The sequence below is a fragment of the Harpia harpyja genome, chromosome 7 (genome assembly GCF_026419915.1).
Source record: "Harpia harpyja isolate bHarHar1 chromosome 7, bHarHar1 primary haplotype, whole genome shotgun sequence".
In the NCBI taxonomy this organism is placed as follows: domain Eukaryota; kingdom Metazoa; phylum Chordata; class Aves; order Accipitriformes; family Accipitridae; genus Harpia; species Harpia harpyja.
The window spans coordinates 25,234,432-25,254,596 of record NC_068946.1 but is presented as its reverse complement, the minus strand read 5'-3'; the positions used below and the strand labels follow the sequence as shown (position 1 = coordinate 25,254,596).

Here is a 20,165-nt window from a genome sequence, read left to right as displayed (position 1 = left end):
CTTATTGATTATCTTGACAAGAAATTACTGCATATTTTTACATTATTACAATATATTACACTATGTTCATGTGGGGTTTTTTGTCTGGAGGAAAGTTCCTGTGGAAAGGAAATAGGAACCAAACTTTGAAATCTAAAATAAGGACTAAACTGCCTTTCATTTACTTTTCTACCCTTTGAGATGCCAGAAGGAATTTCCTCTTGAAGCTGACTTCCTTTCTGGAAATGATTTTCGTCTCCAACCATGTTGAGGCTCTTTTCTCATTCTTTCATTCTGACTAACTTGCTTTTTTCCCTCTGACTTGCTACTGCAGTTGAGAACTTCTGGAGGTAAGTAATTACAGACAAGTTTCTCTCAAACTTTCTTTTTCAGTTCTTCTCCCCCCCCACCGTCCCCCCTCACCCAGGCAGTCTAGAAGGACAAACAAAGCACTATTGGTGTCCTCTGCAAGAGAGCACTGATAGGGGGCTGGCTGTAAATTGACGTGGCATGGAAAATCTCTGCTAGTTTGTAGCAGCTCTAACATTGCTGCGAAATCACGCCTACTCCTACCAAGTTTGTAGCTTGAAATCATCACGGGTTTGCTGTTTCTATATAAAAAAATGAATGGAAAGTACCTTCGCTTTTTGCTTTGGGAACCAGACTTTTTCTCTATTTGGATTTACAGCTAATAGAAAACAAAATCATAGGGAATTATTTGGTTACTTTTTTTTTTTCCCTGTAGTGAGAGCGACAGATCTTGCTGCTCCCCCCACCTTTTCCTGCGATTTAATCATTTGCAGATCTTGCCATGGGGTGCGGACTGAGAAAGCTGGAAGACCCAGATGATAGCAGCCCTGGAAAAATCTTTTCTACACTGAAGAGACCACAAGTTGAGACAAAGACGGATTCTGCTTATGAATATGTATTGCTGGATTTTACTTTAGAAGGTATCTTTTTATCTTATATCTTTACTACTCTGAGAATGCAAGGAATAGGATTTAACTTAGTTCTGTCTTGTTTGGCTTACAGTAAATCTTAGATACTTTTATCAAAGCTAGCCAAAACGTAAGACTTTTATTTTGAAACACAAATCATGACGAAGGTCCTCACTTACATACAATTACAATGGAAACTACTGAAGTATTTTTAACAACCAAACCCACCAAATTACACAACTGTCCTTGTTAAGGAAGCTCGCTAAAAACTGTTAGAGATTTTCGAATTTCCTGTGAGTCACATACTGCCGTCCGTACTCACTTTGAATAATGGTTGTCTGAATTCAGTGTGACGGTTCAGAAAATACACTGTGCCTGAGCCTTAACTGAATAACAATTTTTTAAAATGCACTCAACTTCCACAAACAGGCTGTCATTGTCCTTGTTACTTTATGCAGAAGTAAGTCTGTTTCTTATTTGTATACAGGAGTAGCTTCCCCTCATGGCCACCCGTGTCTTGGTAGATATTTTAGTAAGAGGCTTACAGTTTCATCTTACTGTTTTTTCCAAATGCTTTACTTATAGTTGTTGAATAGTCTTTCGAAATCATGACCGAAATGAAACAAAATTTGTATGCCTAGCTAGAGGCAGACAGTGCTCTGTGGGATACTTCCTTCCCGAGGGTGTCCCGTCTCTAACAGAGCAACTCCCTGTTCCACAAAGTTGAAAACATAAACAAGCCCAGATGGCTGCCCTCTGAGAACAGACAGCTCAGTTTTGCAGTTACTTTGTAGTAAGTTGCATTCCAATCTACTGGAACTTCCTAATAACAAGGATTTGAAGTAAATGCAACTTCTGGAAGGGTTTGATAAAGGGAGAAAGTGTAAGTGTATGCCTTGTTACATTTTCAGGCACTTTTTCATAAACAAAACTTGGCCTCTGCTTAGTTTTAACACTAAGTTAAAGGGCGGTAGTAATAATTTTATTGAAAATACATCAGTCTGCTCATTGAAAAACTGCAAGATACTGATAGAAGACACATTCTACTAAGTTATGGTACTTGACATCCAACTCTTGTTCTGTCTGTTTACACAAATAGTTTCTCACTGGCTTGTTCTTTTTGAAGAAACAAACTTTGTGTTGAGTAAGTAGTAGTGGTAATGCACTGGAAATAAAGCTAGGCTGTCTAATGCATACATGACTTACCTACTAATCTACTGATAATAGGATAATTTTTTTTTTTTTTTGAGACTGAAGGGCATTTAGTGTTCTTAAATAGTCTGTGTTCTAGATATTTTTGCTGTGTTTTAAAGTAACAAGTTTCTGGAAGTCTTGTGTAAAGGATTTGTTTTAAAGGTGGTTGTGACTTTTAAGAAAAAGCACACCAAACAAGTGTAAATAAAGGTGCATCTCTATTATTTTAATAACGTATCAGTAGAGCAGTAGAGTTTCGTTTTCTCCTGTTTAGTCGGATATCCAAAGGTGCGTAGCTTCAGTGACTTACTGTAGAATTATGAAGACTAAATAACAGTGAGATCAGTTTCAGATAGTTGCTTAATTTTTAGGTTTCTAACTGTAAGTAAGCAATTGGATTTGTAAACACAGGTATGTTTCTGTTGAATGGTTCTAGCTGTGTGTTTATTTGACCTTAAAATATTTTTTTTTGTTTGGGGTCTATACTTTTTAGAGCTAAGATAATGAATACAGGGAAAAAAAAAAAAGGTGTATATACTGTCTTGGCAGCATTTCTGAATTCTGTTTGCTTATGAAACGCGGGGATCGGCTAAAGTACTGTGGGGAATATGTTGGGCTTTTTTTTTTTTTTTTTTTTCCTTCTACTCCAATCAACTTGTTCACTTACTTGTTGCTACTTGAATAACCTTTGGCTAAATGAAACCTAAATGAGAGTCTTTTATATCACTTCAGACCAAAGTTAGTTTTCACTCTGCTGTCAAGTTGTGTTATGTCTTCATGGCACTCTGTGTCTGCTGATTTCCAGAGCAAGATCTTCCCCAACATCTGAGATTTCCGTTTGCCTGAGTGACTTGTTACCACTGGATCTTGCACCAAGTAAAACAGAAAATCTGCACTTAGTATCCTTTATAAGATCATACAATAAGCTATGTCCTGCATTAAGATAAAAGTATAGCAAGCATAAATGCATTATTTTCATTTAATATGCTTTATTCTCTGCTTCATCAGATTTATGCTATGTGAAGTTGAAATGAGCCTGCTGGGGAGACTTTCAGGAGTCCCTGATCTTCTCCCAAGCCGTGATGCAGATTAGGTCAACCATGCTGTAGTCTAAATTCGCTGGCTGGACACCCTGCACATCTTAACTAGTTATCTATCAGCAGTGTATTGTACCTTGGCTTCTCCCCTCCTGGTCCGCAAAATACTGCCATCCCTGCTGTAGAAATCAGCTTTGAGTTCCATGAAGGTTCTTCTGCATCAAGAGAATCCCAAACAAGAAAATTATAGCCAATCTTACATTTTGGTGGGATTGAATAGTACAAAGGAAAGGGAGCAGTGGACTCTGAAGTGTAATTTTAAATGCCTGTCAAGGATTGTAAATTCTACAGGCTCAATTGTGAGGCATATCTCCGTTACAAGAACAGCTGTTATTTTTTGATGTCAGCCTAACCATAAAGTAGGGATAGTTTGAATACTCCTACTCTAAGCAGAATGTTTTTGCTTTTCCCACAACCTTCCTATTAGGGAAAAGAAGGAATATTGATGCAACCCACTAAGATGACATGCTGTGAAGTTCTTGTCACTCTGAAAAACAGTATGAATATGTATGAAGTAGCTGTTTTGTCATCATCTTCGATATCATGCATCTGAAGCTTACAGCTAGCAAGGTAGCTGTAGTTCTGTTACTTGTAAAAGTATTTTGGCTACCTGTTGACAGCACATCAGGAAGGAAATTAATGAAAAACAGTTAAGACATTTGCAAAATCAGTGAAGTGATGATCACGTTGCATACATTCATGCTTTTTTGGCTTGTGGACTGTAGAGGAGTTATTCCTTCAATACACATTTAATGTCTTCTGGATTTACTATGAGTGGCATCATGGGAGGGAGGCATCACTAAGGGCAAAATATCGTCTGTCTATGAAAGGGAAGGCTGTAATGTACTGTCTGCTTCAAAAAAAAAAAATGCAGGCAAAGTAGCACAAAAAAGTGCAACAGCCCAGTCCCTATGACTGAGAATGGCAGAGTTTACATTAATAGGTTGAGTTTGCTAGTTATCAGCAATAAACCATCAATATATGTTAGTGATACTTTTTAGTGGTGTGCATTTCCCATGGTACACTTACTCTGGTTTCTCTTGATAGCTTTTCTGAGCTGTTAAGGCTCTTACAGTGACAAGCAAAGTAGGCCTCCATTCCTTTTTCCCTTTAGTAAAAGTTGGTATTTAAAAGTATTTGAGTGTTGCAAAACATTAGTTTCTGGTGGTGGTGTGGTTGTGGTTTTTTTGTTTTGGTTTGTTTTTTTTTAAAAAAAAGCCCTCCGTAATGTGTATATATATCAGTATTATCCCCATTTTATTGTGGGAAAGTAGTATAGAGATTGATGTTTTATAGAACATATCACTCATGAACCAGCAGAATTCTAATTCAGTTTATTAGAATAAAAGATTTAGGCAAACTAAAGATTCATATATCTGGTTTATGATACTTTAAAGCAGTAGGATAGGTAGACTTTGTGATTTGCTGTGTCTTTGATAAAGTCCTTAAATTCCTTGCTATTGCCCACCTACAATATAGGGCAGGTAGATAAGAGGATGTAAGAACATGAAATTAACTCTTAATGAATACACTTACAAAGTGGTGAGTGAGATTTATGTCACCACATTTATCTGTTCTTTTTTCTTTTATATCATTTTTTTAAAATTACAGAATAAAAGAAGAATTGGTGTATTTAATTGTTTCCAGTTTATTGTATAGTTTGAAAGGGAATGTTTAAAGCAGCATGTTAAAATGTTTGTATCTCAAAAAAAGCGTTGTGAGGTCACTTAATTCCAATTGAGGCATCCTTTAATACAGTTGAACACTGGTGTTAATGCACTGAAAGTCTTGCAAAGAGAGGGACCCGTCAGAACACAAAGTACGTCACTTGCAGCAAGGGTCGCTGATAGAGACCATCAAATTCCAAGCCAAGCTGTCTTTTCATAAGAGTTCATATCTGCAAATGATGAAAATTTTGATGATGGCAAATATATGCTGGCATAATTGCTCTTCAGTTACTGTCTGTATATGAGTATTGATTTCCTGCTTTCTGAGAGCATCTACAATTCCAGCTGGAGTTGAGGGGCACAGGAAATACTGACCATCAGACTGACTGTGGCAGAATGTTGTCTATTACTAGTGTGGAATCTCCCTTTTTCTCTGTACAAAAGCTGTGGACCAGACCGTTCAAAAACAGTTCTCCACAAAGTTTTCCCTTCATCTATGTAGTTTTGCCTAATAGCTGTATAGTACCTAGCTGTTGCCTTTTGATTGGAAATGCTTGCACACACTCAGAGGGATCCTCCTTAGAAATTAAAACACCACATAGCTTAGGTGACATGTACTTAGGTCTACTGGAAAAAGGAATTGGGACTATGTTAAAAGTTCAACCTACAATCCACAGATCACTTCTAAGGATCAAGAAACATTTTTGAAGAAAAACAAACAAAACTAGGCTTAAATTTGTTGTACGGGAATTTACCTCACAACTAGGGTTTAAGGATACTGCTTCAGTATGTTCAAGGCTTTGGCTAGGCAAAATAGTTGCTTTGTTAAGTTCAGACCTATTGTGTGTTTAGATGTTGATGCTGCTCTTAAATTAGCTTGGCCAAGCTAGATCAAACAGAAAGTGTTGCCAAATAGATTAAAACCAGATCATATTAACTTGTAAAAATACATACTTCAAGTAGTTGAATACTGATGAATCAGCTGTGAATCTGCCTTTTCTTGTATAAATAGAACTGTAGTTTTTTAGTAAATGCCTTGGGATGGATTTTGTGTGGTTTATATAAAAGGAACTCACCCAAAAAGTATATGGGCATACATAGTATAACGTGCTTCTCTTCTGCTTTCAACACTTTTAGCTTCCCCAAATCCAGAAGTTATCAAGATCAGTTCTGTGTTGGATATAGCATCTAAGGTGGAAGAATATTACAGCAAAGGATATATTGTAGGAGCTGTTCATCCTATTATACTGCCAATTGGACATAGAAGGAATTTCCCTGCAAGTCACATGTATCGAGTGGTACTTTCACGATTAAAATTAAGGTAACAGTGAAATAATTTGAATACATTGATCCATTACTTAAGCCATTTATAAGTGGATTGCTCAACGTGCATAATTTATTACCAGCTTGAAATGAGCACCCCAGAGAATCAAATAACTGTTCCTTGTCTGGAAAGGTGAGCAAGTTAGTAATGTTTTTTAATTTAAGTACACAATAGGCTAATGTTTACTTTGCCTTAGTAAATGTCCAAAAAAAAATCCAAAGTTGCTTATCATAATTTGTGGGAAGATAAATTGTTGGTTTAGCCTTTTATTTTTAATACATTTTTATAATAAATTATCATCTGTCTTAGAACCTGCAGCGAATACAAGATTAAACAAAACACTAAGAGTAATAAGCTGCTTTAAATTCTCTCATGTCTGTTTTTTCTTCTTCGTTTTCAAAACTTTCGTGTGTTTACTTTTCCCATAAGAGCATTATTCAGGGAAAACGAGCTATAAAGTGTGAATTAGTTTGTCAGAGATAGTTTATTTTTCCTTCTTATTAAGAAGGAAATAATCATTCTGTGATTTGGAGGTCATACAAAAGCTTGGTTTTGACACTGAGGGAGAGTCAAGAGTTTGTGTTCATGTTCCAGTTCCATAGTCTTGCTTATTACTCCTGGTTTTGCTGCATTGTAATCACCATGTGATCATAAAAGAAAATGTACAAAGAAATTTTACTATTAGTTCCTTTGAATGCAAAGAAGATAACCTTTTGTTCTTGCTCTGAATAACTAGAAAAGTGGATTTCTTATTGTATTAAGAGCTGTCATGCTTCCCCTTCTCTTCTGAGTCCTAGTGCGATGCACAAAGCTGCTTTCATTTTCTTTGGAAGACCAGAAGGGTGTGAGTCGGAAGGTGCCCCCTGCCACTCCAGTAATGCTTCCGTAAACCATGGTTCATTTGAGGGAGCTTCTCAGCTGCTTTGCTTAAACAAGCATTGTCCGTGGTATTTGCTGCTCATACAACTTACCTTTATAAATTCATCTGCTAACAAGGTGAATGTTGTCCATGTGGGCAAATGCTTTGAAAAGTAAGAAAAGCAGAGTACTTGCTTTCTGGAGCTGAGGCTTCTAAGAGCTGAGTCTGCCAGCGCACAGCTCCCACAACTCACCTTATCCCTGTAGATGTGGGATCTTTATGAAGTTGTGGTTTGAACCTTTAGGACCTTGAATAGGTGAAGGATGAGACCCTGCAGCCAACATGTGAAACTGTTGGGTGTAGATTCCCAATTTCCTATGCAGGCGCCATATGTACCCGTGTTGGTTTTCCTACAGGCAATACACCTTCTCTGACTACTATCTGGAAAGTAACCTTTTATATTTGTGTCTCATTGATGTTTCATTCTAAAGCAGGTGGTCGTGTGAAGGAAACATCAAATAAAATCACATTATATTATTGATATACACCAAATATTGTTGTCTGAGTAATAACCTAACTAGCTTTAGATAAAACATGATGAATACTATTCTTTAACTTAAATGGTGTCGTGATTTAACCCCACCCTGCAACAAAGCACCAGTCAGCCACTCGCTCACTTCCCCCCCATCCAGTGGGGTGGGAGAGAGAATCGGGGCGGGGGGGGAGTAAAACTTGTGGGTTGAGACAAGAACAATTTAATAGAATGGAAAGGAAGAAAATAATGATGATAAGAACAATAATAAAATGACAATAATAATAATAATTAAAAAATCAGAATATACAAAACAAGCAATGCACAATGCAATTGCTCACCACTCGCCAACCGATGCCCAGTTAGTTCCCAAGCAGCAATCCCCCCAGGCCAAATCCACCCAGTTTATATACTGGGCATGACATCACATGGTATGGAATACCCCTTTGGCCAGTTTGGGTCAGCTGCCCTGGCTGTGTCCCCTCCCAACTTCTTGTGCCCCTCCAGCCTCCTTGCTGGCTGGACATGAGAAGCTGAAAATCCTTGACTTAGTCTAAACACTACTTGGCAACAACTGAAAACATCAGTGTGTTATCAACATTATTTTTATACTGAATCCAAAACATAACACTATACCAGCTGCTAGAAAGAAAATTAACCCTATCCCAGCCGAAACCAGGGCAAATGGAAGTTAAAGCTTGTTGGAATCTCAAATCTGAGTGATTTAAACACTACCTAACCCAAAGTAATTGTTACTGCAATGTATTTCTAGTAATTGCCTACACTGTATTTCATAAAATAGCTGCAACTCTGCTTTAGTTAGAAAAACTAAATAGCAGCACATTAACAGTGTGAAAGTACCATTTCTATTCATAGCGTGTTTTCTACAAAACTGAACCTGTTTTGTGCTTGCTACATTTATAGCTTAAATTTGTATTTTTTGCATTATCAGAGATTTTGGGGTTTATTTATTACAAAAGCAGGGCTGTTTGTCAATAAAGCTCAGTTTCCAAAAGATGTCTATTGACAGTCTTCAGATGAAATGCCTGTTAAATTATTAATTTCTTACCCTGACATTGTAATATACAGTACCTGCCACTTTGTGTAAGAAACAGAACAAAACACCAAAAATCTGAGTTCTAAATAAAAGCATGAAGAAGTGTTGCCAGGGCATTGCCAGGATTTCATTCATAACTATTCCAAAAGAAAAGAATTCTATGTGCAAGCATTTGCCCAAGTTAGCGGCAAACTACTGACAAAGACTGCTTTCTTCCTGTGTTCTAGCCAGAAGCATACAGCACCGAGAGGACAAAGCCACCCCAGGCTGGTGATTGAGGAATGTCCTTTAATGTATGAAACACTGACAAATGAGGTAGTGAAAGAACTGTTAGAAAAGGTAATGGAGGGTTTTTTCAAACTTCTCATCAGACTTTTATTTCTGCCATACATGTAAGTTATATTTAGTGGGTGATATCTTTTTAAGTTTGAGTTTTAACCTTGGTTTATTTTATAGAATCTACAAAGGCTTTTCTTGATGCGAAAGGAGTTATTTTTCTTCACTAGTTGCTTTTTCTAATTTAGGACTTATTACTGAGCTCTGTAAAGCTTTGGGAGACTGGCTGCTTACACCACTGAAAGCAGAATCGGGCCCAAACTCTCAGTCACTCTTTATAAAATGCTTGCATAATAGCTTTTTCTGGAATTAATATTAAAAAAAACCCTGAAGTTTTATGTTGTTCTGGGTTAAGTAAGGTACTCCTAATGAACATGAGTATATTCAATTTCTAAGACAGATTTTTTTCATTCTTTAATAGAAATACAAAATACACAGTAACTGTTTTGAAAATACTGTATAGTTAAAGAAAACTAAACCTCCACTGGAATGTAAGCTCTAGTTCTAGTTCTTTTTGTGTTTAACTTCCTCTGCAAAATTGAAGACTTGCTGAAACAGGAAACGATTGTTATTACAAGAGTTAGAGTGATATCTTTTATATTAGTTGCCAAGGAAAGTAGTAGAGGAGAAGCATATTGGAGATCTTTAACGATCTTTGAAATCATCACAGAGTTGTTTAAAACTTCTAAATGGCTTGTTTTGAAATTTTTAGGTGTTTCAAATTTAAAATGGGATTCCATTACACTTTTATATTGTATGTATATTGCCAGGTTGGTTGTATAGCATACCAGACAAACATTTAAAGGAGAAATACACTTGATTCAGTCTTGCAAGCAAATCTGGTACAGAAGTAGCATGTGAAAATAATTTTATTTTAAAATGCTCCCAGTGTTTTAAAAAACTGAGCCAGTAATCCAGTAAAAAAATTACTTGTTTCAGATCTTAAAAAAAAAAAAAAAAAAATTGTCATATTACCTCTTTTTCTGCATGTTGCTTGTCACATTTAAAATTATTTTGGTTGTCTTGGAAGCAGCAGCTCTGTATAATCAGAGTGATTGGCGTATCGTATCATTGCTGTATGTACATAATGGTGATAGATAGTAACACTTCAGTCTATCATGGTACTAAAAAGGGATTATAGTACCATAAACTATTTGAGTGTTACTCACTCTGTTGATACAACAGTTTGTGAGTTAACTGGATAGAGATCCTTCCCTCTCTGCCCTCACTTAATCCAGTACTTCCTAGGTGATGTCTTCTTCCTGGGCTGGGTGTCTGTATTTTCCCGGAAAGACTTCATTGCACAGGGGAGCTTGTAGCACAAGATGGCAGTGGGATCACCTTCCTAAATGGCAGCACTTCTTATTCCAGCAAAAAAACCTCCTCCCTCCAAGAATAGACACACATCCCACAGGTGGCACATATTCTACAGTTGTATTTTGAGACTTCAGTGCAGAGAAAGTGGCTTTCAACCACTGGCTGAAAGCAGAGTTAAGGAGGGTTTAATTTGCTTCTAGCTCCCTCCTTTCTCTGCTCCTTCACTATTCTCAGTAATAGTGAAGCTGAGTAGCCTCTAAGGGAACCAGGGGATAATGAATCATGACATGTGACAAACAGATATTTCTATAGTATTAGTGGTCAGTAATTTTAGTATGACTGGTATCACATCTTTAGAGAAACTACTATTTATTGCACCAGTATACTGCTTATCACTACGACACAGCAAATAAAATACTTTGGATTTGTTCTAAATGAAGGACTTTGTATACACTAAAGTCAGTACCAGTGTTGGCCACCATTCTTGGCCTGAGTCCAAAGACATGCTGGAAGACTTCCATCTACTTTGAAACATGGGCAGCATACAAAGACAAGGCACCCTTCTATAGTACAGTGTTGTGTCTTTATGTCCTTGAAAATCAGTAGTTTAGTTAAACAGAACATGAATATAAAAGTTTTTTTAAAAAAAAGTTACATGCAATTCTAAAATCACTTTGCAGACAGATTTCTGTTGTAAATACAGGTTAACGAAGCTGCTAAAAGAGGAAAGAAGTTTGTGGGATTTGTAACACAACATTTTCCTCAACCTAAAGCCTGTAATGGAACAAGCGCAGATGGAAGTACAGAGGTGGAATCAACGCTGGGCAGAAGAAATAGGGAACACAGAAGAAAAAATTCTGATGAAAACTATAAAAACTGGAATGAAGGGACATTGAGTGGTCACTCATCTGAGAGTGGGATAGAGGAGGAAATGCAAGCAGAAAGCAGTCTGCTACAGGATGCAGATTTCCAGTTTGGAAAAGAAGTCAGCCCTGTTAAACCACGAAAAGGAGACGGTAATAAATGTTGCTTGTTTATTGCAGAAATAAGGTATTTTATTGAGCTGTTGTTTTAAAAAGGTGTTGGAAAGAAATAACAGAACAGCATGTTCTATTGTATCAAATACTGGTTTTGGAAGATGCATCTTCCTTAAATGCATACGTGTTTCTAATAAAGTTGCCAGTGGAAGAAACAGAAGAAATATTTACGTTCCGCTCTATGTATGCGTGAACTGTGGTAATATATTAAATTGGTATTTCAGTTTTCATATAGACTATTATAAATGTACTGTCATAATTCTAGTTTGTAATTTAAAGAAAAAGGGAAAAACGCAAACAAACCCCCCAAAATCACCCACAGCGTCATTATGATTTTAAACGTGGTACAAACAGATAGCTTTTTTGCTTGATATGTGTATAACAAATATGGGGCAGTAAAAATCTTTTCATTTAGAAGGATGCAATTGTTTTAAAACCTTTTCCTAAATGCATATAGTTTTCGCTTACTCTTAATATTAAAACATAAACATGTAATGGATTTCCAAGAATATGTTATGATGCCAGTTCTGCCTTTTTTAAAACAGAGCTGTCTCAAAGAGAGCCCCTTCCAGCCAGAGCTGTAATGTTACATGCTTCTAGCCAACTCACATAATGTACAGCAAACAAATCCGTTCCTAATGGATTCTTTCTGGTTAACATGCCTTCAAGAAGGATCCTGAAAGAGATCGCTTAAATTAATGCATTGACCATGAAATCAAAGAGGATAATTGTTACAAAATGAACTTACGCTAGAGAAAAGTAAGCATTAAAAAGTTGTGTAGGAAGGAAAAGTATCATTGAAAAATGTTGGTGCTGTCGTAGAAAACTTAGTTGTAGAAGAATCTGAGATACTTAGTGTAGTCTGTGTGGGAGAGATTGCCTGAAACAGTGAGTTCTGATACTGAAGCACTGAGGCTGCCTGGCTTGCTAGGAAGAAAAGGTGAAAAGGAAGAGGTAATCTAAAGCAGGAGAACTAATGCAAGACAGTATTGTGGAGAAAGCAGGCAGCATGAAACTTTCATGTCAGATTGCATTTTGACGTAATAGGTTCTTCCCTGATGGGCCAGACATGTTTTAAGTGCTCTCAAAAGCAACCTTTTCACTTCCTGTTAAGAGTTAAGCACCCTCTCCAGTTTGTAGACTGTTAGGATAATGACTCTATGCACTGAGATAATCAATGTCCCTGTTATTTTCAACACTTGAATTAAAGCAGTTCTTGTACAACTGAGCCTTTATAGCATGATCTGTTAAAGCTTAACTCTTTCCTTACAGCTTGAAATAGTGGGTTTGCTATACGTAGCAGAATAGAAATCCTGTAAGTAAAAAGTGAAAAACTCTTGGTTCTGTTAAGGAGCTTTGTTTGTGCAGACTGGTGTGACCAGGTAGATAAGCAACCAGTGCATCCTCTACGTGCAGTGTTCTCAGGAAATTCTTCAAAAAGCTTTGGCAAGAATATGCCAGGCTTCTCTGTACTAGTCAAATACTCAGTAAAGTTACTGGAGTTCATAAGACAAAACTTCTTAAAACTTAACCACCTTTCTTTCCAAATGTTGTATGTAACCAACATTTTAAAAAATACTGGTGTGAATTTTCAAAGCAAGCCTTACATGTATGTAGGCATGTACTGCCACTTCAGTATGCTATTTCTATTTAGGTCTCCTCAAAAGATGCAAAACTGTGTCTGAGTTCTAGATTTGGGGGTCATAATGTATGAATTTTGACTATTAATAAGCCACTTGCAGAGGCAAATTTCTAATACGCAATGATGTATTAGATGAGCAATTGAATAGTTGTATTGGGAAACTTTATTTTTTTCTGAAGAACAAATATAAAAGTGATCTCACTTTAGTATATGGGAAAGGAAATTAAGGTTTGTCAGGGTAAACACGTTTATGCTAATACAACCACCTGTGGAGGTGATAAAATAAAACTCTATAGAAAGGAGAGTCATCTCTTACGGACAGAATTCAAAATTTTGTCCTGAATTTACTCTACCTTATTCCAGGCACCTAATGTCACTTGCAGTGGGTGTGGTAACACTTCTCAAAACAGAGAGGGGCTCTCTCAGAGGTTGATTCAGACTACTTACAGTCCAAATCCTACTTTCAAAATCTCCCCCTATTTCTGGAGTGTAGAGAGGCTAGTGTCTTAAGTGGGGTCATCTAAACCAAGTTCCTTTGTTTTGGCAATGTGAATACTTCTGCTTTCTAGAGGTTAGTTTGTGTTGATTTAGGCTGATCCGATGTTGAAGTATTAGACAATCTGAGAGCATTTTTTTGGCAACTGCTTTGTGTTATTTCTCCACAGCAGTGACATACGTGTGAGTGTATTTGTAGAATACATTTGTACAGCTAGGACTTCATAACTTATCAGTGATTTCCTAAAATGCTATGGATTTGTGGATTTTAATTTTTGATGAATGCTTGTTTATGAATGATTTTGTAACAGCAGTGTATTAATGCCTAGATATAAAAAGCATTTGAGGATACGCAGGTTTTGTATGCTTAACTCACTCATCAGTTATTGTGTGGGAAACCCCAGTAGGCAACTAATTATACTGGTACTTAAGTAATCTTGAGAAAATAATGGGTAAAAATCAATATTGTACAAGGCATTCCTAATATTTAAAAATTTAGAAAATGGTTTTTAATCTTTGGTTATAGTAATTTCAAATATTTGTAGTCAGAAGTTCCATGAAGCAGCAGAAACGAAGCCTGTTTCCACTGGGTTTTTCTTAGCTCTAGTGTATTTTCTCTATGTAAAACCCACTTACCTAAAAGGTCCCGTGACAACCCAACTGTAATATATTAAAATTTTTCTCATATCCCAGAGTGTTACCCCCCTCACACCTTGTCCTCAGTGTGTATAGGGCTCAAGCTGAGTACAGTCACATCAGGAAACAATTCTTAAAACTGTTTAAAGAATTAGGAAACTGTTGCCTAGAGTTAGAAAACCACATTGAAATAAGAGATAAATAATATTTTTGAGTACTGTTTTCCAGGGGTTCATTCTTCTTCCTTTTTCTTTTCTTAGACAAGCTATACACAGTCTTCAATGTTTTTGATGATGATTCTACCTGCTGGACCTATCACGAAGGTGTTTTGTCTATGAAAGTAACGAGAAAGGGGCCAGTTATTAGTACACTGGAAGCAGACTGGCTAGAATTAACCACATTTTATTATAAACAAGGATTGTCCTTAATTGATTCTTTTGTACACTGGGAAACTTCTAAAGGTGAGTACTGTCCCATAATATCATGAAGCTTTTACTTGTTTACGTAGAACTACATAATTTGCAAAAAGTAGATCATGTTTTGCTGCTTGATGTGAAGGGCAATATGTAAACAAGTTCAGATAGTCATTGTAAATTTATAGAATCTGATATCTGAAGAGGTAATTACTTGTTTTCTGGGCAGTTATAGCTGTGAATAATTGAAATTTCTGCTTTGTTTTATCAAATAGAGGATTTCCAAAGCAGGAAAGTAGTGTAGCATTATAATGAAATAAACCTTTTGTGCAAGTTGTTTTTTCTTTGTTTTGTTTTTTTAAAGGAAAAGATAATGGGGAAAAAATTCATTAGATTGATGTTTCCCTGATGTTCGTATTCTGCTGCTCATTGTAGATACTGTGCTGCACTCTGTTCAATATTTCTAATAAAACAAAAGAGCACCTTGAGTTCTCATTGTGCTTACTGTACCATTAAACCTAAGGCAGGCTTTCCGTGCTTCCTGCTTTCTCCAGCTCTTTGCTGGGCTTAAATTCTTTCCGGAACACCAAATTGCATTAAAATTTGACTGTTGATCCTGAAGTTTGACGATGTTTCTGTGGGTTGTTCTGGTCAGACGTGGACAAATGCGGCGAGTAGAGAAATATGTTTTTATCCTTGCCCTCAACTGTAGGCAGATCCTCCAAGACCTTTTCATACAGCTGGAAGAGGTCTTCCCTCGTCCCTCCTGCATCCTGTGCTCTTCTGCAGGAATCTACCAGCTCAGTTAACACTCATGTTGCTGCAATGATAGAGCTTCATGAAGGTCATAGGGTTTTCAAATTTCCTTCATCATTCTGCCAGTTTCAGTTGGATCTCAGTTTTTATTCTCCAGAGAGCCTCCTAGCTCTTTCAGAGTTCCTAGCCTTCATCCTCCTGATGAATAGACACAAGCCTGATGTCAGCAGTGCCGCTCCTGGCCCAGGCCCATCGCTGCACACCCTGCTGAGCCCAAAATCCTGCGCTTTGGCAGAGCTGTCAGACAGTGCTGTACCACTGCTGACAACAGGAGAAGCTCTTTATTGGCTGAAGTGTTTTGAACTCTAAAACTCTGTTGTTGGTAAAATATGTAATTAAGAGATTCATTTCTGTTTGAACTGAATTTATCTGAAAGCCAAAAATTAGAAGTGTTGCAAAAAATAGTGTGTAGCTACTGTTGTGCAATTACTTGAAAATAATGTGAAGAAAATGGTTATACTCTAGTGTTAGGGGAACAGACCAAGAGAGTCTGACATAGTTGTTAATTTCAGAATGTATTAATTATTGTAATAAATGTTGTTTGATAGCAAACTTAGAATTTATACTTCACTAATACTTAGTCTTTGGCTGGATTTGTTCATGTCTTGCTTGTAGTAAGTCCTCAGTTGTTGGTGTTCCTTTCAAATTGCTTATGGCAGTTTAGTGTAAGCAAGCAAAACACAGGGCTGCAGTGGAGAAGAGTCTTGTAGAAAGTTTGTTGAAAAGGTTTCAGAGACCCTAAACAATTTTTGCAATACTCAGGCTGATTATCAAGTGCAGTAGTTTACTTAATAATGTATTAAAGCAGCTTTCATAAGTCATTTTACATCTGCTGCTTACATGAATTATACAAGGAGGGTAGAATTAGTGGGGTTTGGAGTAGTTTTTATATTTACTGTATGTCTTAATGCTTTTTTTTCTGATATTCTGATTTAAAATAATATGCATTCAGCATCCCCTTTGCAAGCCTTGGATTAGTGAAGGGCTTAAAAAAAGTTTTAAACAAAATCTTTGGAAGTCAGATGATGTGGGTTCTTCAAAAATCAAACCCTGAAAATAATGAGAACACTTCAGTTTTCATTGTTGGTGGTAGTTTAGTTTTGAGTGTGCATCACTGCGTTTCTGTAGCTTTGCAATAAAGTAGATTTAGTGATTGTCAGAGGAACACAAGCGCATCAACATCACTATATTTACCTCAGATTGAATTTGGCAGCTAGTCTCTCTCAAACTGCATATTTTGTGCACATATACAGTCTAGTGGCGCAGTTTGTATTGGTCATCTTTTTTGCTCTTAAATTATAATTCCTATCTATTGAAGTCAGTGGAAGAACAAAGTTTCCTTTGGGGGAGGAGAGGTGAGAAATCAGACTCCTAGTTTTCAATACAGATCTTTTAGAGCTGGAAAATAACTGTCTGGAGATATGTTACAATTCACTGAGGGTTTTTTTTGGCAGCTGTTGAAATTAATCTTTGCAGCTGTTGTCCAGCAACAGTTTTACAGTCTTCCCATTCCCCTGTAGCTGTCTGCTCTTCTCTACGTGAATAACTATGCCATCTTTAATACGCAGGTTATGACTTATTTAGGGATTTCATGCTGCCTCTTCGCAGCAGTTGGTGCTTCTCCTTCAGCCCCACTTGACTGGTATGTGTTTCAGTTAGACTCATGGGTGGGTCTGAGTTAAACTGGATGTATTCAAAGGCACAGCTCACTATGTGGATGGAATTCTGCAGCTGATCAAGTGTCTGTAACCACAGTAAGAAATTAATTTAGCTACTGAGTTCTTAAGCTAAAATGTTTGTTCTTCAGGTGAACATTGAAGAGATGAAAGTTTTGCATCCAACAGAGGGAAACCTGAAATGCTTTTTGGGGGAGAAAAAGTATTTATGCACTTGCACTAATTACTGGAATTACTTCTTGTATGTCTGCATGTGCATTTAATTATCATCTTCACCTCACTTCTGTTTTTTTGCTTTTAGACTGTGAGGTGTCTTTAGCAGTAGTTGTCCTTTTATACAGCTTTAGTGAAATGAGCAAATTTTAGCTATTGTTTTAATAAAAATAAAAACACCAGATACAAGTCAGGCAGCTGCAGAAATCTTCCTCTGGTTAGGACTCTATGGATGTTCTGCAAAGTCAGCAGAATTCTGTTGCTACCAGGATCAAAATGCAATACCCAATTTAAGGTAGGAGGAAGTTTTAACACAAAAAGAATTAAAAAAAAAAAAAATTGTCAATTACCAACTTCTGTGTTCTGCTGCCAAAAGAGGATGCAGTCATAAAAACAAGCCAGGTAAGTTCTCTTTTAGCAGCCATTTGGACCATTGTAGTGTTTCCTCCGTTTGTAGCTGCCTTGGAGGCTCTCATGATCATAGAAGTACCTAAGATTAGTGGAAGTGCTGTGGCAATGTTTTTGCTTTTTCTGGTTTGTGTTATCTGTCATGCAGGTGAATCAGTTAACCACATGTAGCTTTTTCAATAGAGGTGATTTTTGACATAGTACACTTTATAAATTATCAGTTTGTCTCAAAATACCACTGAGTGGAGGTATCTTACGTCAATAACTGTTTAAAATTCAGTTATTCTATCACACTTGAAAAATGATAGAAAAAGAAATATTCTAACATGTTCTAAGTGGACTGCCCATTTTAAGTATCTGCCTGAACACTGAAGAAAGGTCGAAGTCCATGAATTTATAGGATTGAGTATTTATGAATTATTAGGAGCTGTGCAGATATTCATATGTTTGTGCCTGAAGCCATATATTCAGGTCCATGTACAATTGCATTACATTTATGTGTAATCTAAAAATAAAATGACATGTCCAATATCTCCACAAATGCGTGGAAGAGATACATATGCATGCAAGTATCTAGATAATCATAACACAAACTACATAAGTCTGCAACATGCAATATAGTAAAAAATAGTATGAAAACATAGTTGGTGTTTTATGGTACATTAACAAGCATGCTCAAAAAATGGGAATTTCTGGTTTACATAGCACAACTTCTGTGCCAATCCGGTCAATTTTTAAAACCAGATCAGTTGTATTCCATAAGTTTTCTTTGTTTGCTAGGTGGTTTTTTTCTTTATCTGCCTTCCCTGAAGCTGTGGCAAAAACAATCATCTCTTTCCATCTCTTTGTGCAATATTGGAGAGGATTTAAATCTGATATTCTGAGGATTACATAATTTTACTCTTCAAATTTAGTTTAAGGTAGTCAGCTGTCAAGGTACATCTGCACAAAAGGCTTCCCGATGGCTCTTAGGAGAAGCAAAACCAGAAAATGAACCAATATTTGATGTACAGCTTTAGTTTGTGCCAACCGGATACTGTCAGGCTTCGACAAGTGAGTCGGGGAGTTGTGCTCTGAAACTTCCTTCCCATCAGGAATCTTCCTACAATTACTTCTGTTTCAGGCTCTTCCTGTGGCCATTTACGTATTTATTTAAGTAACAGTAGCTAGACTTTGCACTTCGTGCTTCATTTATCTTTATGCTCTCTCCCACCATGCCAAAAACCACACTTATTGTAAGGCATACAATATTGAAGTTGAATAAAGAGGGTTTATGTCCATCTGCTGCGGGGGATATGTTGAATACAGAAAACTGGAATTCAGATTTGAGCATGGAAGTGGCTAATGCTTTTGAGAAAATGAAACAGTTCATAGTTCAATTTTTGTAGAAAAAAGGGGTTTGAATAATAACTTGACTTGCATGCTTCATCAAGTTGTAACTAGATGCAGAAATAACATCAAATTTGAGTCATTTGCTGTCTCAGTTAATTTTATTTTAGAGGACTGTTCAATGAGAAAAAACAAGCCCATGTGTACACCTCAGATATCAACCTAAAACTATATATTTCAGTTTATATTTGTCTTTATGTTCACAGGGGACTATTTGCCCAAATCTTTAGAAGGATTATTTATCTATGAAGAAGAAGGTGCTGGGGTTCCAGGTTCTAACAGGAAAGGAAATGATGCAATAGTTGTTGAACAATGGACAGTCATTGAGGTAAATTGGTGATTATTTAGCAATGCTATTTCCTACTTATATTTTTCTTTGTTTTTCCTTAGAATGCTTGTACCAGTGTCTGATAAACATTCGGGATGGTTTCTTGAAGCCACCTGCATAAGCTAAACTAAAGCCTTGAATCATAAAAATGAAGTCAGGCCTGTGGCCATTGGTCAATGCACATAAAAGGAATATGCTGCAGGGATTCTGGCCTGACATTTACAAATGTTCATACCAACAAATACAACCACCAGAGAAAATGTTGTTTGTTTGGGTTTGTTTTTTTTTTTTTAATGTATGTGTGTCAGACCAATGTAGACATAATTTCAGCAAGTGCAGCTCCACTGATGATGTGCTGAAGTATTTTTAAATAAAAAGGGGAAGAAAATAGCAAAAACTAGAAACAGAACAAGAAGAAATTGATAGTGAATTGAGTATGGTTTTCAGATGTATATTCTTAGTAAAATTTTACTGCTAAATATGAAAGACTTCATTTTTCCTAATAAATTTACATGTACTACTGTAGCATGGTACAACAATAAAATTATTTAATGGTTTTTAATATTTTAATATTAAGATTATTGGTATGAATTAATGACATCTGAAAGTAATCCTTGTTGGAGGATAAAAAGGGCTTACTTCTGAAATATTCAATGATAAATTTATCAATGTGAAAAGAAACAGCATAAAATTAAGACCTTGTATATATTAAAAAAAAAAAACCCAAACAAAAAAAACAACCACCAAAACCCAAAAACTTAAGTATATAGCTAGATTAGATGCTTGCTATTCAGATGTGAACTAAAAACCTT

At 36.5% G+C, this 20,165-nt stretch overlaps 1 protein-coding gene across 5 annotated transcripts in view; it reads left to right on the top strand.

Moving 5' to 3' along the window:
* Positions 1 to 253: 253 nt before the first annotated feature.
* RFTN2 (raftlin family member 2) overlaps positions 254 to 20,165 on the top strand; it is a 37,600-nt gene continuing 17,688 nt past the window's right edge. The window contains exons 1-7 of one of the 5 annotated variants that reach the window (XM_052792530.1): positions 254 to 329; positions 725 to 929; positions 6,013 to 6,196; positions 8,875 to 8,986; positions 11,004 to 11,316; positions 14,371 to 14,571; positions 19,232 to 19,353. In XM_052792530.1, coding sequence (XP_052648490.1) covers positions 791 to 929; positions 6,013 to 6,196; positions 8,875 to 8,986; positions 11,004 to 11,316; positions 14,371 to 14,571; positions 19,232 to 19,353 — 1,071 coding nt within the window. In that variant the 5' untranslated portion in view covers positions 254 to 329; positions 725 to 790. The other 4 variants (XM_052792534.1, XM_052792532.1, XM_052792535.1 and 1 more) reach the window with 4 other exon arrangements.